Source organism: Sabethes cyaneus, chromosome 2 (genome assembly GCF_943734655.1).
Source record: "Sabethes cyaneus chromosome 2, idSabCyanKW18_F2, whole genome shotgun sequence".
NCBI classification, from domain to species: Eukaryota; Metazoa; Arthropoda; class Insecta; order Diptera; family Culicidae; genus Sabethes; species Sabethes cyaneus.
Window position 1 is genome coordinate 53940832 of NC_071354.1, and position 18111 is coordinate 53958942.

General features: G+C 41.1%; 1 protein-coding gene across 1 annotated transcript; it reads right to left on the minus strand.

Annotated features, from left to right (window-relative positions):
* Positions 1–14553: 14553 nt before the first annotated feature.
* On the minus strand, positions 14554–17320 carry LOC128738267 (actin-1-like). Its single transcript, XM_053833273.1, has 3 exons — positions 17279–17320; positions 15271–16224; positions 14554–15201 (listed from the first exon to the last, which is right to left on the minus strand). The coding sequence occupies exons 2-3, from the start codon at positions 16193–16195 to the stop codon at positions 14996–14998; spliced, it is 1131 nt and encodes a 376-aa protein (XP_053689248.1). The 5' UTR covers positions 16196–16224; positions 17279–17320; the 3' UTR covers positions 14554–14995.
* Between the last annotated feature and the right edge of the window lie 791 nt (positions 17321–18111).

Here is an 18111-nt window from a genome sequence, read left to right on the forward strand (position 1 = left end):
TTTGCCTACTTCTCACTGCTCACCGTGCTGTGGTCGGAAAAACGAAAAGTGCACCTAGAAGCCGCCGCGGCTAGAGAAAGACTGTTTTTCGCCTGCCTAGCGTAATAATCATTATCTATTTCGACGACCCAAACGGTCTCCCTTGGCCCATCACCGGTTAGATGTAGGATTCTGCGTCGTTTATACGATTTCAACAATTTTTATGCCTTTTTGTTTTGAATTTCGTTGTGTAGACATGCTCAAGTAATAGAGCGCAACAGCAAAAAATATCGTCGCTAGAAATTCTCTTCGCCCTTCTCTATTCATACTCGATTTTTTGATCCAATATAATAACCATCCTTCGGCGTACAAGTGTGTTTTAGTAAGTGATAAAAATAATTATTCAATTAATTCATGCCGCTGGGCCACAACACTGATAAATTTTCATCCATTTTACATATACGTATATTGCACGCCATGCGAATGTTTTCGATTATCTCGAGCAAATCTGTGTGTCTACGCATGACATTCTTTGCTTCCTGGGTGTTGTGCAGATAGCTCAATCCGTTGATATCGGTTGCTTCTGACCATGGTTAGGAAAGTGCTCTTAAGCTAGCTTAGATCAAGCAACGTTCTAAAAATATAGCAAACAAAGTAGGAACGCGATACCGTGAGCAACACTGGCAATAAACTGTCAATTATGTATTTAACGACAATTTCTATCATAAACCATGTGGCAAACGTAGCGCGGTGAATCTCAGAATTACATCTTCATAGTGTGAGATAAGTTTTTAAATCTACCTTTACTATACCGCCAATAAAATTTAAATACATGCAATACAATTTGCATACCTAGCATTTATTGTAATGGACCACTCGTTTTACATGAGAACGTATCGATATCAGAGTTCTTTACTCTGGAACTTTTGTATTAATCTTCAAGTCCTTCAAACAGTCACTTCCATTACGAGTAAATTAACAAAGTTGAAAAAGTGAACCGGAATTATAAAAATGTTACGATAAAAACGGATAAAGGAATACATTCGATTTACTCAAAATGAATTATTTTAAAGAATCATAGTTTTGTAAAAAGTGCTTTATAAAAAAATTAGGCATCATTGAAATAAATTTACGGCAAAGATATTTAGGCACGAATACTATTTCGAAAGATTTTTTTTATAAATTTGGAGTAATATTTTTTATAATATTGAACAATTTTTTGAAGGAAAGTCTTATCTTCGCTTACCTACGTAGAATAGCTACTGAACTTTTAGGCTGGCAAATGAGTGAACATGTGCAAATATATCACCTCTGTTTTCTAACTCCTATCTCTACCTCCACGAGGTGCCGGCTGGGGTACGGTAGCCAAAGTTGCGCACCTGGTGGTACGCAACTTTGGTTGTCGTATGCAGACAGAGAAGGTGGAACACTCGCCGTGTGGTTTCCGGCTACCTAATCATGCAGTTCGGCGCAGGATTTTCGGAGGGCGCGGCTTCGGGGTGTGAGCACACCGGGAGAGACTTATTTTCTCAGTTGGCTTAGCACAGAGAGAGAGAGAGACTCTTATTCGGTCTGTTTTACACAATCTGCACTTACGCCCTTTGGCGGTTGGTGCCGAATTGAACGTTTGGGCAAAAATTGAGCCACGGGACCTGATCCTGCCGGGAGTCGGCAAATCAGGTGCCCCTAAGTCAAGGTCTATCTCCGTGCCGATGACTGAATGGCTGGAGGGGTGAAAACATGCCAGTCGCGAACGGAGTGCTTTGGGCATCTTGCCCCTACTGTGCCATGCGGGGCTCTGGTACGATCGATCTTTCTTGTCCCTTGCGTTTCGTGGGAACAGCATAGTAGTCCTGCCCAATTTCCCTTATGGATTTTACGCCAAGTGCGTTCTGGCCAACTTAATTGGCTTCGCTTACAATTTGCTTTCTGATCTGTGTTGGAGATTGTTTGTGCATATACTCCGCTAGTCAAATAGTTAGAGTCGCACAAATAAATCTTCAACACAAACGGGCAGCAAATTTGTATTTATGCGAAAAACTTTTTAATGACTCTGACACCATCGCATTGGTTCAGGAGCCATATTTTCGCAAGGGGTACTTTCATTCGACGGATATTGGAAACCAGAACTTTGCTGTTTTCAGCAAAACTGGTATGACAAATCCTCGTTTGATGCCCAGGGCATGCATATTGTTGCATAGGTCAATTAGTGCATGCCTTATCTCTGAGTTGACTACTCGAGATATTTGTGCAGTCACAGTAGAACTCGTCGTGGATGATGTCCATAGGCGCTATGTCTACTGTTCTGCATACTTACCACACGATGAACCGTCTCCCAGCGACGATTTCAGAAATGTGGTGAGATGCTGCCAATCTAATGGGCTTCCGCTCATTGTAGGCAGTGATGCCAATGCCCATCACATCATTTGGGGCAGCTCGGATATCAATCTGAGAGGCTCTAATTTGATGGAATATTTGAATAGTACCAACCTTGGAATACTCAACATTGGCAATTGTCCAACTTTCATACAAGCTGGTAGAGAGGAAGTGTTAGATATAACACTCTGCTCTAACAGGATCAGTCATGAGTTGGCACAATGGCATGTTTCAAATGAGACACCAATATCTGATCATTGCTTTATATATTTTGATCATTTGGGTGTCTCCTTGAACGCTGCAACATTTCGCAATCCGAGATTTTCTGACTGGAAACTCTTTGAGGAGGAACTGGCGACGAAATTTCAAGGATTCGAACCGACGATTGAGTCATCGATCGACTTGGATGTGGCTGTAGATGTCACAACATCTTTTATTGCGGAAGCTTTTGATGTAGCTTGCCCGCTAAAAACTATTAAAACGACTAGAGGAACACCGTGGTGGAACTCTCATCTCGCGGAACTAAAGAAACGATGCAGGAGAGCCTGGAATAGACGTCGGAGGGATGGCGTGGAGCCTTTCAAGCAGGCCCGGAAAGCCTATGCAAAGGCTCTACGATCTTCAGCACGCACGTGCTGGCACAGGTTCTGTAGCAACGTTTCCAGTTTCGGCGAGGCAAGTCGACTTAATAAAATACTGTCAAAATCGAAAGATTATCAGGTTAATAACATTCGAAGTTTGAACGGTGAATACTGTTCGAATGACAATGAAATCCTGGAATGTCTCTTTTATAGTCACTTTCCGGGCTGTGTGGAACCTGAAGTTCGAAACGATCCAGAAATCGTTTTAGGTGGCTTAGACTCATGGGCTTTTGCTCGGAGACTTGTCACAACTGAAGCGATTGAGTGGGCCGTGAACAGCTTCTCTCCATACAAATCTCCTGGAACAGATGGAATATACCCTATTCTACTGCAAAAAGGATTCAAGTACTTCAAACACATTCTGAGAAGGATGTTTGTGTGTAGTATTGCTATTGGGTACATCCCAACTCAATGGCGTGAAATAACCATTAAGTTTATTCCTAAAGGTGGACGCGCGACATACGAGCAAGCAAAAAGTTTTAGACCAATCAGTCTAACGTCTTTCTTGCTTAAATCACTTGAGCGGATTGTTGATCACCACATCCGCGAAACAAGCTTAGTAGAAGTTCCTCTTCATTCAGCACAGCATGCTTATCAAGTGGCAAGTCTACAACCACTTTATTACATGATGTGGTGGATAAAATTGAGGTTGCTTTTTCACAAAAGGAATCTTGCTTAGGAACTTTTTTGGATATTGAAGGCGCGTTTGATAACGTATCTTTCGCTTCCATTTTGGAGGCTGCTCGTTATCAATAATCATAAAGTGGATAGAACAAATGCTTAGTAACCGATTGCTTTTTTCGTCCTTACGGCAAGCAAGCATTTGGAAACAAAGTGTTTGTGGATGTCCACAAGGTGGCGTTCTCTCGCCTCTTTTATGGAACCTTGTGGCGGACGGCCTATTGAGGAAACTCAATGGTCTAGGCTATCCGTCATATGGTTTTGCGGATGACTATCTCATCCTAGTAGTTGGAAAGTGCATAAGCATATTATTTGACTTAATGCAGCAGGCACTACGCGTCGTGGAAACGTGGTGCCAAGAAACTGCACTTTCGGTAAATCCGAGCAAAACATCTATCGTCTTCAAGACGTAGAAATACCAATGGAGCTCGCGCTCTGCGCTTTTACGATTCGGATGTTGATGTTGTGAACGAAGTGAAGTACGTGGGGTTGATTCTCAACTCCAAGCTTGACTGGTCCACAAATATTGATTTCCGAATTAAAAAAGCGTGCATGGCCTTTGGGCAATGTAGACGAGCAATTGGCAACTCTTGGGGGCTTAAACCCAAATACATACACTGGTTATACACGGTCGTTGTCAGACCAATACTGGCGTATGGTTGTCTTGTATGGTGGCAGAGAGGGGAAGTTGTGACTGTCCAGACAAAGCTAAACCATCTTCAAAGGATGTGTTTAATGGCAATGTCTGGTGCATTTACTACAACTCCTACTGCCGCCCTAGAAGCTATTTTTAATATTAAACCTCTACACTTCCACCTGAAGCAAGAGGTACTAATATGTGCTTATCGACTACACGCGATTGGCCTTTGGCAGTCTGTGGACGGTTCCACTGGTCATACTCGACTATGGTCGCAAATTGTTGCTGAGGACAAGTTTGCCCTTGCTCCTAACGATGTAACGCTCATGCGTACTTTCCCGTATAGGACTTTCTCAAGTGACTTTCCTTCTAGAGAGGATTGGATGTCAGGCTACATGGAAAGGAAAATTTCCGACTATGTGGGCTGTTATACCGATGGTTCCTTGTACGAAGGTCGCGCGGGTGCTGGTGTTTACTGCCGTGAGCTGGAATTGGAGGAATCCTATTCGTTGGGTAGTTACTGCACCGTTTTTCAAGCTGAAATCTTTGCAATTATGTGCGGAGCTCAGTTTGCACTTCAGAAAGAACTGATAGGCAAGATTATCTACTTCTGTTCTGACAGTCAAGCCGCTATAAAAGCCCTTTGTGCGGCTAATTCTAAATCTAAAACAGTCATCGCCTGCCATACCCAATTAGAAGAACTAAGCATTCTAAATGCCGTTCATCTGGTTTGGGTTCCTGGCCATTCTGGTATAATCGGAAATGAATGGGCTGATGAACTAGCAAGATCTGGAGCAGAAAAGTCGGTTTTAGGACCGGAACCTGCTTTACCAATTGCGGCATGTTGGATAAAACAAAAGATTCGATCTTGGTTTTCATCTGAACATGTACGTTATTAGGAAAATCTTGAAACTTGTCGTCAAACGAAAAGTTTCATTGTTAAGCCTTGTGAGAAGGTTGCGAAATTTCTTTTGCAACACTCAAAGGTAAATTGCAGTATTCTTGTCAGATCACTGACTGGTCACTGCAGACTAAATTATCATATGGCGACGATTCAGCGAGCTGAATCGTTTCATTGTAATTTATGTGAATCCGACTACGGTACACCATATCACGTAATTTGCAACTGTCCTGCAGTAGCACAATTGCGTCATAGGATCTTTGGATCCTACGTCTTAAATGAATCGGATTTTAGGAAACTAAAATTACGAGACATTTTGATGTTCCTTACCGAAAGCGGTATTGAGCTATAAGCTCTTATTTATCATGAGTATACCCCCCAGGGGGTGTACTTTTGATAAGTTAACTACCAAGGATTGCAGTATCCCCTCGGGGGTACAAAAATCTCTCGGTATATATATGTTTGTGTTTGTCCAAATTCCTCATCCACCCCTTCCTATTCCTCCTGTTTTCCTTCCCGTCCTCATCAGGTAAATGATGACACGGGCAAGATGGGCAAGGCACAAATCTTCCACATGATTGTGAGGAACGTGCTGCTCGAGCCAAAGATGCTGATACCTGATACCTGATACTCCTCTATTGCTTTTCCTAAGCTGAGACGCCTATTTTAAGTCTAGTTAAAGATCAAGGTATTGTATGTGGTAAAAGCTATTGTGCATATCATGCATCCCAAAACAATAATAAAATGTTTGACTAAATTAAAACATTTGTTCGGCTTTTACAAAAGCCGCTCGACAACCACACACCTACTCGAGTTGATTTTTCTGCGGGCAATTGATAACGATAACCACGTTAAGCTTTGTACACTGATTTTAGCAAAGCGTTTGATCGCGTTGCCATACGTTTACTTCTTAATACTTAAAAAATGGAAAACTATATACATTTTATTAACCCTTTGTCTGTACACTAGGGTCAATTTGACCCCAGACCACTTTGAGAAGCTATAACTTTTTTATTTTTCAATGAATTAATCTACTTTTTTCGCGACTAGATGTGTCTACCGGAGATCTTTTATAATAGAAGTTATTTGATCAAAAAATTTCAAAAACTTACGTTTTGTGACAATTTTATTGAAAAACTTACGTTGTCTGTACATTGGGGTCAATTTGACCCCAAAATTCAAATTGGTATATCTCAGCGAAAACTTGACGCATTTCCGAATTTTTAGATGTTTTAGAAAGGTAATTTAATTTATTCATTTATTTATTTATTCATTTTAATTTCAACCGACACGTGGTTTGAATGAAATAGGCTGGGAAAAACCACCTAGAGTTGCACAAACTAAGCATTCTCTAGGTGGCGCAAAAACCCAACATCTTTTCTTGTGTACAATATACGTAAAACATAAATACAATACAAATCAAAATAACATTGGTCAAGTGTCAAAAGTTAAAATTCTGCCTTCTAAGGTTGTATTCCGTTGCCAAATGACGGATCGGTTCGTGCAGGCCATAGTTGGTGCGGTGTGTTCCCACATGTAAAAGCTGTTGGTGTCGTTGAGGTCGCAGCGGGCAGTGTAGCAGGAGTGATGAGAGTATAGCAGGACTGTCGTATTTCCCCACTAGTATTTTGTGTGCCGTATTAGCGACGATATCTTTCCGTCGTTGCTGAAGCGAAGCAATACCAATTAAAAGGCACAAGTTCTCGTACGATGGCAGATTATCAGGATTCCTCCAAGGTAACATGCGGCATATTTTTCGGACGAAACGTTTTTGGATTCTTTCAATACGAAGAGACCAACTCTCAAAATGGGGGTCCCAAACAGCGCAGCTTGCTTCCAAAACCGAGCGTACCAGCGAGCAATATAAAGTGCGCAATGTTCCAGGGTCCTGAAACTCGTTACCAATCCTAAGTATTGTTCCTAGCTGTCGTGATGCTTTGTTGATGATCAGTTCATAATGCAGTCTAAACGTTAATTGTTCATCCAAAACAACTCCAAGGTCGGTAACACTATCACTACGTTGTAGAATTTGACCATTAACACGGTAATCATACAACAACGTATGTTTTTTTCGAGAGAAACTGATAACGGCACATTTTGGAATGCTTATAGTCATACAATTGCAATCGCATCACTCTGCAAACCGGTTGATCAATTCTTGAAGTCTCAGGCAATCGTCGTTGTTACAAACAATCATGTAGATTTTGGCATCATCCGCGTATAGTAATCTCGTGCCCGGTGGCAATAGACGAGAAATGTCGTTTACAAACAAAGAAAACAATAGCGGTCCTAAAGTGCTGCCCTGAGGTACTCCAGTATTGTTTAAGAACCAACATGACAGTGATGCACCCAATTTAACAGCCATTCTGCGGTCTCGTAAATAGGATTCAAACCAAGCAATTAAACCAGCGGAGACGCCCAATTTATTGAGTTTAGCGAGTAAAATTCCGTGGTCGACGCGATCAAAAGCTGCCTTTAAGTCTGTGTAAATTGCGTCAACCTGATGACGCTGGTCCATTGCACGTAAGCATACAGAGGGAAACTCCAACAGATTAGTTGATACCGATCTTCCAGGAAAAAAGCCATGCTGCGACGTAGATATATAGTTCTTGGAATGGAACAAGAGATGCTTATAAACAATTGCCTCCAAAACCTTCGAGCAAGCACACAGAGAGGTAATTCCGCGGTAGTGTTCGACATTACGCCTGTCTCCTTTTTTAAAAACAGGAAACATAAAGGAGGTCTTCCAGCTCCGAGGAAATTGATGGCATTGCATAGAGAGACTGAACAATGAAGCGATTGGCGATTTCAAAGTCTCACAGCATTTTTTCAACAGCACGGAAGGAATGCCATCCGGCCCAGGGCAATAGCATTGTTTCATTCTACCAACGGCTTCAGCAACTTCAACTTCAGTAACCGTGAATGTTTGAGCTGCAATCTCGTCACTCGGAACAAAACGTAATGCTGCTTCAATATTTTCCGACGAAGCTGATTCAAGGCTGAAAACTCCCGAGAAATATTCAGCAAACAAATCACATTTTCGGTTGACGGTAGAAGCTTCATCGTTTTTTAGAAATACGCTGGAAGGTAAACCATGTTCCTTACGTTTTGAGTTTACAAACTTCCAAAAACTCTTTGGATTAAGCCGAAGATTACGCTCCGTGTTTTGTACATAACTCTGATAGAGCTGCTTGTTTAGGATTTTATATCTCCGACTGGACTAAATAGTAAAATTATGAATGGTGACTTGGCGAGGGGGACCTTTTACAAGGGGGGGTTTTAGTAAAGAAAAGTCGAAAAAATCGATTTTTTTCAGATTTGTGATGTTTATATCACGAAATCCTTACCATCTAGAGCGATGGTTCCTTCTACAAAAATATACGCGTACATGGGATCTTCAAAGTTACGTGTGGCATTTTACAGGATTTGCTCGCTAGGTAGCGGTAAGGCGAGGATAATATACTTTTTTGTCTTAAATCTTTGAATTCTACTTGTGTAAATCGTTCTTGCTCGAGGAAAAATTGGACAGATAGACATGATTTGTAGTAAACATGGTCTTGTGACAGATAACATCTAGGGCTAATAGTGTGATTCAGAATATGATCGCTAGGTGGCATTGGTACCTACTCCATTTGTTTTTATGCTTTTTTCGCAGCTTAGAATACTGACTAGATAGAAGACTTTTTATCTGCGGCATAATATTTCAAATTGTCGAGGCCACTCTATTCCGGAAATTTTGGTACAAAATTCAGTCGCCAGGTGACGCTGACGATGTATTCATTTTCTTCCGGTGGTATGTTCAATTTTTGCAATCGCTTTAACATACATCCTGTCTGAATCGGTAATGTATTGACTATATAGTATTGCGATTAATTGTTACTAGTTTATTCTTGCTAATTAATGTCGAAGACGACGATCTCTTGTCGAAACAATATGTTCATACACAATAAATAAATTAAAACAAAAGGCATACTAGCATCACCTGGTGGTTAAATGCTGTGCTAAACTGTCTATAATAAAATGACCTGACCAATCTTGCCGTAGACAGGAAACTTGCAAGTCATCTAATTGTTTGACTGCGACCAATATTTATAAAATGGTATACGGACACCCCCTGGTGGATGAATTCTGAACCGTTCACCAAGCTTTTATCTACCACCGGACTATGTACACTTCGTATCTTGTCTATATAATCCACTTTAGAGAGAACAAGAACGATTAACACGAGCAGAAACCAAAAATTTGAGACCAGAAAAGATCGATTTTTTCGGATAAATGCGCTAGGTGGCATTCCAGCAAATCCAGTAAAATGCCACACGTGACTTTGAAGATCTTTGTTCGCGTATATTTTTGTAGAAGAAAGCATCGTTCCAGCTGGTAAGGATTTCAAGATATAAACGTCACAAATCTAGAAAAATCCGATTTTTCCGATTTGTTTTCAATAAAACCCCTCTTTGTAAAACGTCCCCCCCCCCCCCCGCCAAGGCGTCATTCATAATTTTATCACTTAGTCCATTAAATTACCTTTCTAAAACATTTGAAAATTCGGAAATTCGTCTAGTTTTCGCTGAGATATAGCAGTTTGAATTTTGGGGTCAAATTGACCCCAATATACAGACAACGTAAGTATTTTTTTGTACAGACAGAAGGTTAATAAATCTTGTAACACCGTAGATATAAGTACTTTAAGATTTGAACTACAATATAATCTGTATAATCTGTAAGAACTAAAATATAATAAATATTACTTTTGACAAAAAAAATATTGTGACAACATTTTTGAGATTGATTTTGAGAAAAACGCGTTCAAAGTTTGCTGCTCTATATGGTTTATAGCTATGAATCGTTCGAAATCATCTCATAACTCTGGCAATTTTATGTAGCCTGTATTCCATATTTATATAGCCAGATTAGAGTAAAATGTAAAATTCTTGATCGTTATTATTATTATTATTCTATATTTGAGAGGTTTTCAGCCTGCGGCGGGATCGCATTTGAAATTCTTGATCATTTGCTGTCATTAACAATTTTTTTTTAAATTTAGCGACTTGGGCCGCTCTGATTTAACACCGACCATATAAGAAATAGGATTTTTCTATCTGCGCTGAAGAGATAGAAGGTTACTGTCTTCAGCAAAATTTCTTGTAATAATTAGCTCTAAAACTTTGCATGTGCTATACTAAACTGAAAAAAAAATTTTTTTATTTGACTTTTACGGGGATTAATCAAAGTTTGAATTCCACCCAACGATAGAGCTTTTTATTTCAAGAAACCCTTCCTAAGGTTCCATAAACCAAAAACCAAGTTTTCAAACTGAAAACTCTAATGCGCACGATTTTTTCGGTTTTGGACCACTGTGGAAAGTGATCCATGCTCGTAAAAGGGCTACACACCGAAACCTGACATGTGTAGGGCTAGGGACGAGGGAGGGAATCCAATCACCAACGAGCGTGAGGTGGAAGAAATTCTTCGATGAGCGTCTCAACGGCGATATAGCAGAAGGAGATGCAACGGAAGTTAGCCTAGGAGTGCATACAAACGATAACAGCGTGCCGGTTTCCGATCTCGAAGAGATCCGGCGAGAAATCGGTCAGCTGCAGAATAATTGAACCGTCGAAAAGAACCGACTCCCGGCAGTACTGCACAAGAATGGCCAAGAACCGCTAGCAATGGCACTTCACTGGATAATTTCAAGGATTTAGAAGGAGAAGAAACTACCGGAGGAGTGGTTGAAATGTGTGGTTAGTCCCATCTACAAAAAGGGTGTATTGGCTGGATTACTGCAATTACCGCGGCATTATGCTGGTCAACCTCGGTCAACAAGAAGCTCTCCCAGATTTTGTTACGTCGTCTATAGCAAGGAACTTTGTAGGGAGGTACCAAGTGGGCTTTATGGTGACCCGTGCTACTACGGAGCGAATTTTCACTCTCCAACAAATCCACCAGATATATTGGGAGTACAACGTGCCCAGTTAGCTTCGAAGTACGATGCTGGTCTAACAAGCCAGTCTAACTAGGCGGTGCTTGCTAGATAGAGTCAGTAGGATCGTTACACTGGCCCCGTACTTTTCCTGTTCTCTAACAGCCGGCTGCAAAGTCTGTCGATAAAGTAGGGTAATGTCTAATGACGGTTTAAGCCCAAGGCTTTTTTACGTGCCCACGCAGTCAAGCTCGAACAGCTTTGACAGATAATGCACGAGAACGGTTTTATGGACAAACTAGCACGGGTGATTAAAGCTATCCTGCAGCGAGTTTAACGTGCGTGTTTCAAGGGCACTCTCGAGTCCCTTCAAATCGTGCAAAGAGTTGCGGCAAGGGGATGGACTGCCCTGTATGTTATCCAACATCGCTATTGAAGGTGTGATCCGGCGAGCGGGCATCGAAATGAGAGGAACGATCTTCAGCAAAAGTAGCCAACTTCTAGCCTCCACAAACGACCTCGACATCATTACTAGAAATTTTGGGACGGCAGAGGTGGTCTACGCCAGATTAAAACCGGAGGCCAGGAGACTTGGGTTACAAATCAATGCATCGAAAACCAAATATTTGGCTGGAAGTGGCTCCAGAAAAAGCAACATGCCGTATTTAAACGAAAGGTGTTGCGGACTATGTTTGGCGGAGTACAAACGGATAGCAAAGTGTGGCGTAGGCGTATGAACCACGATTTGCATGCACTACTTGAAGAGATTTCCATCGTATACCTGACGAAAGTTGGGAGACTACGGTGGACCGGCCACGTCGCAAGGATGCCGGACGACTGTGCAGTGAAATCCGTTCTCTTCAAGAACCCCTTCGGCACCAGTAATAGAGAGGCCCAACGTGCTAGATGGCTCGACTAGATTGAAGCCGGGTTGCGTGTGTCGAGACACTCAATGAACTGGCGACGGGTAGCCCAGAACCGAGTACAGTGGAGAGTAATTCTTGATACAGCAAGAGCCACCCCGGCTCTATGCTGCTAGAAGTAGAAAAAGACATGCAGATATTGGTCAATTCATCGAACCCTGTCGATTGGTATATGATAATTGACCCTCCGGGCCACGGTTCTATTTCGCATTTTTCGAACAAAAACAAAGTCATATATTTTTGTTGATAAAGGCTGAATTTCGAATTTTACTTTTAGAAGTTGTTTACCCATAGATCCAGAACGCAACAAACAATCATTGCTCAATTGAATCACCTTTTGCCTGGACAACACGTTTCAAACGCTCGGGTTTGCTTGATTGAGTGAAACAGGGGAAGTATTTATTTGCGATGAAATTGCAAACCCCTCGCAAACCCGACAATGCTGACTTCCTTCTTCAGTGTACCAACATGCTCCTTTAGACTCGGGAAATCATCACCAAAAAATAAAATTAATTCAACTATCCTGCTAGCCGTAATAAGATCTTGCAACTCGAAATACTCGAATTTATTTCGGCCGTTCCATTCGTCATATCACTCGCGAAACCTAACTTGAGGCACAGGAAACTTTCATTTACCTTTCGAACAGTGACTTAGTAAGATATTACAATGATTTTGCCCAAACTGTTCACTTGAAATGATAGGAAAAACTTTTATTCGTTTCGTTTGCAATTCCGAATCCATGACCGTCGTTGCTGCACGTTACCAAGGTAACAGGCGAATATCTGGGTTGATGCCAACGTAAACATTTGAGCATGAAATTAACCAATTATTTCCGCTGTTAAATCAACGGTCGTAGAGTGTCGATAGAACCTATATATTTAAAAACCAGTGATAATAAAATTCACCGTAAGCAATCTTTTATGTGATAGAATTACTATCGGATCTAGTTCAACACCAAAAATAGAAACGCTATTCAACGTTTCATAATTGTTAATAACAGATTATTACCTACTATTAGCAACTCCTAGTTCTCCTGGAAAAGTATGCTATGGTAACAACACGATAGTGGCAACAGCACGTGAGAGTAGTGAAATCAGTAAAAAAAAATGCAACTGGATTCTGACGACCGTCACCTTAAATGGAACTACACTCAAAACGCTTTTTACGCGAAGGATACGTCCCGCGTAAATCAAAACCGCGTAAATTCTGAAATACGCGTATAAAAACCGCGTAAATTCCGAAATTCGCGTAAAAATAGTCTCGTAAAACGCGACTTCAGTGTATTCAAATTTTCTGCATGAAATATAAAAAGAAGAAGAAAACGAAAATACGCGTGTTGGAAAATTAGACCACACGAGTGCGAACTTCGTAACACTGCTCAAAAATCGAATGGTAAAATAGAAAAACAGCTGCCGAACTGAAAATCAAGAAATACTGAAATGAGGTTAGCGCCGAGCTTCAGAAAACACCGTGCCACAATTGGGGCCTTAATTTCGCGATGCCTGGGAAACTGAAGCAAATCTATGTGAGAATAATCGATGCTCGTCATACTTATCTGTTTTGTTTTTATACTAAGTATGAAAGAGAGGTGATAATTTGTTATTTACATTTACTAAATACACGTTTGTTTTACAAAGCATCCGTAACCTATATAATTATCTTTCTTTAAAAAGGTCATTCAATCCTGAGATTGCTTTATTTTAACAAGCAGTTAACTTAACTATTTAGTTTTCAAAATGATCCTTTTTCAGGTAAGAAATCAGTCACATGAAAACCACATTTTGATTAGTCTCAGAAAACAAATATTAACTCCAGTTCATTAATTGCAGAATTTTTATACATTCATTTTGCTGGTCAACGACGGTTAAGCTACTTCACTGTTGTAGGACACAAGAGATAATCATCAATAAAAATAAATTACATATGTATGTAAAACAATGACCCGGTGAATTAAATTCATTCATACGGCAGCGCAAACGTAAATACTTTTTACACAGTTACCATGCATACGTAATCATAGAGCTAATATATTTTTGTAATTTTATCTACCCTAGAATTCTTACAACAGTTTCCATTATGTCACAAATGACATAAAAACGAGGCCAAAACATATTTCGAAATACTTGCTTTGCAACACAACAATTACTTCGGGGCACAAACTTGCAATGAGCGACGACAGTAAAAGTGACAAATCAAAGTGTGTTGTATGACACCAACGATGATGCCACGTCTAATGAACCTTGACAGCAGGCAATAAAATGCTAACCGTCTGTGAAAGAAAAAATAAACAGTCTGAGTACTAGTCGGAAACAGAAAAGAATTTTATCTTCTATATAGACCAAAGACCGGGTACTTATTCGAGGTTGACTGGCTGAAATAGCTGCTAGCGCGAACAATTAAAATAAGAATTACCCGGGAAACTATTCTGAGCCATCCTTCGCAAGCAGGGCATTCTCCGAAAATAATAGGTGTTAATTGAGCTAAATATTGTCAAAAGATTTTACTATATTTATACAGTTTATAAAAATAACAAAAATAGTGTTTTACACCCCACTTGTTGTTAAAGCTATATGTAAATGATTGGTTGGTCTTAAACAACTATTGGAAGATTTTCTTTTTCCTTCAAAATAGATTCGATCGACGCTGTCTGATATTTTGTTTTTACTGTGATCTTGCAAAAGTCTCATCTATTTCTTATTATTTTGTATTAAAGCGGTTTGTCGTCTTTCTTCATTTCGCTAGAAGAACCTCAAAACATAAAGATAATGATCCACATAACAGATAATAACTAAATGTTTTTTTTATAAAAATAATTAAATCACTTGTATGGGATTACATTGTATGACGATGATGGTAAACGAGAAAAATCTCGAAGCTTGCTGGTGTTGCTGCTGCTGCTGTTGCTTGTCGTTGCTGTTGCTGGATTTGTCAACAGACTTAGAAGCACTTGCGGTGGACGATGGACGGGCCAGATTCGTCGTACTCCTGCTTGGAGATCCACATCGACTGGAAGGTAGACAGGGAAGCCAAGATGGATCCACCGATCCAGACGGAGTATTTACGTTCTGGGGGAGCGATGATCTTGATCTTGATGGTCGATGGAGCCAGGGCAGTGATTTCCTTCTGCATACGATCGGCAATACCTAGGATTTGGAGAACAAAAAAATTCGGTTAGTATTGTGCCAAAGTGTCACAGCAGTTGGTTTATATACCTGGGTACATGGTGGTACCACCGGACATGACAGTGTTGGCATACAGATCCTTACGGATGTCGACATCGCACTTCATGATCGAGTTGTAGACGGTTTCGTGGATACCGCTGGATTCCATTCCCAGGAAGGATGGCTGGAACAGAGCTTCTGGGCAACGGAAACGCTCATTGCCAATGGTGATGACCTGACCGTCAGGAAGTTCATAAGACTTCTCCAGAGAGGTGGAAGCGGCGGCGGTGGCCATTTCCTGCTCGAAGTCCAGAGCGACGTAGCACAGCTTTTCCTTGATATCGCGAACGATTTCACGCTCAGCGGTAGTGGTGAAAGAGTAGCCGCGCTCAGTCAAGATCTTCATCAGGTAGTCAGTCAGATCACGACCGGCCAAGTCCAGACGGAGGATGGCATGTGGCAGAGCATAACCTTCATAGATTGGGACAGTGTGAGAAACACCATCTCCGGAATCCAGAACAATACCGGTGGTACGACCGGAGGCATACAGGGACAGGACAGCCTGGATGGCAACGTACATGGCTGGCGAGTTGAAGGTCTCAAACATGATTTGAGTCATCTTCTCACGGTTAGCCTTGGGGTTCAGTGGGGCCTCAGTCAGCAGAACTGGGTGCTCCTCTGGGGCCACGCGCAGTTCATTGTAGAAGGTGTGATGCCAGATCTTTTCCATATCATCCCAGTTGGTGATGATACCGTGCTCAATCGGGTACTTCAGAGTGAGGATACCACGCTTGGACTGAGCCTCATCACCGACGTACGAGTCCTTGTTGCCCATACCGACCATCACACCCTGGTGACGGGGACGGCCAACAATGGACGGGAAGACGGCACGTGGGGCGTCATCACCAGCGAAACCGGCCTTGCACATTCCGGATCCGTTGTCAACAACGAGCGCTCCAGCATCATCATCACACATCTTGGCTGAGTTGGTTTGGCTTTACTGTTCTGCGGATATCAGAAAAAAGGACGATACGTTAGTTTTGATTTCGTATCATTTTGAGCGCCACGAACGTTAGCTGATTTTTTTTACTACTTTCAACTCGCGTTTTCACTACCCTTCAAAAACGTTAATACTCTTCTGAAACAAAGTTAGCAACTAATACCGAAAATATCCTATCCTAGTTGTTATTTACTTTCTGCTAATAAACAACATTGGTACTATAACTTAGGAAACATAAACAATAATTGTTCCAAAATCCATTATGAAAGTTTATTTAGATGGTGGCCGACATTAAGTTAATCAATAAGAATGCTGGCTTTTTCATCATTAAATTAATTTCTTTTTAGGATAACTTGACAAGTCTTTTACAGGCTTTGCATCAGTTTTTCGATTCTCTGGCTTGCAGTTATACATATTTTGAACTAATTGAACTTCTTAAGTTGAATGGTTGAATGATTGTAAGCAGAAAAACTGAACAGTTATACAAATGCTACTATTTATATCAATTGGGAAAAAACTTTCATTTTTAATTTTTATTCAAATACACCAGGATAATCCAAAAGTTTTAAATTATTTTCCAGTATCTGTCCAGTATCTTCACATATTTGAAGTAGTTTGATTTAACTATTAGAAAGAATTATGACACATCTAAATCAAGATCATCCATTCAGGTAAAAAATGAAATTAGTTGATTCATGCCTTCAGCAGTAGCATTAGAGAAAAAGCAAATATTTGCTGGTTGATTTCTATTGGCACAACTAATCACTGTTATTAATTACAATAGCATCCTTCCAAAAACTTGTCAAGTATACGTCCATTTATCAAAACCGTAAACGTATATGTCACTTTATCTCGCCACTAAAATTCAGTTTGATTCAATTTTGAATCCGTTCCAAAAACCATTAGGTTTAATGGACCTTGCACCTATCCAACCAATGCAGCTGAATCAAAAAGTCATCGTTCGACTCAATTATTAATCACTATCATTAATCACTACCTAACTCACAACCGTTCGACACGTTTATTTATAAAGCGCACAAGGAAAACACGGATACTAACCCTTCGGAAAAACTAGCAGAATATGCCTTGCCGGCCTGTCAGTAATACGGCGAATGACAGCAAAAACAACCAATATCTAGCTTTTATACTGCAACCGCGTTCCTGGGAGCCCCATAGGGCAATCCTTAGAAGGATCGAAACGGCCACCCGAAAACGGTGCAGCACAAGTCCGAATGCCGTCTCCCTCGGCCATTCAGGGATAGGCTACGAACGATACTCTCGACACTACTACAACGTCGCGTCCCCTTCGTCATCAATGGGATTCACCGGAGGTGACCGGGAGCAGCAGCGGCCCGAGATCCCAGCTGCCTTCAGGCGGAGGATGCGACACGAAGAACCGCGCCAACACCCAGATCAAAGTGGCGCGAAAAAAATCTGTACGCGTTACCGCGTGCTTAACGTATGTGTTGAATTTTCCACCTTCTATCCTCCCTTCGTGCCAAACCATCGCAACCGCCAATTTTTACGATTCAAATTTCCCATCCATTGCGCCGAAAATGTGAGCATTGTAAAATTTTTTATCAGCTTCTCAACGCTCTCACGATTCACCCATACAACCAGCTGAAGTACCGAAAAAGTAAACTCAAGAGAACAGTGTATCTGACAATCACATTTCCCAAATGCTAATTAAACCAAACATGCGATAGATTCCGCGCCGAACCGAAACGCGCGAGCATGTTATATCATTCTGTCGCATAACATATTTCATGCAGCGTACTCGTTTGCCACTACCGGTCCCTCCGATCCTACCCTGTATGTTCCATTTCCCGCTGGCTTTCGCCCAACACTACATCTAAAGCCGAAAATATAGATATCCATTTCATTTCGCATCT

Excerpts from the sequence above, each read along its gene's own strand:
- LOC128738267 (XM_053833273.1), bottom strand. The coding sequence starts at position 16,195 with ATGTGTGATGATGATGCTGGAGCGCTCGTTGTTGACAACGGATCCGGA. Across the intron at positions 15,202-15,270 it reads TGGTACCACCATGTACCCAG|GTATTGCCGATCGTATGCAG; the intron begins GTATATAAACCA and ends TCCAAATCCTAG.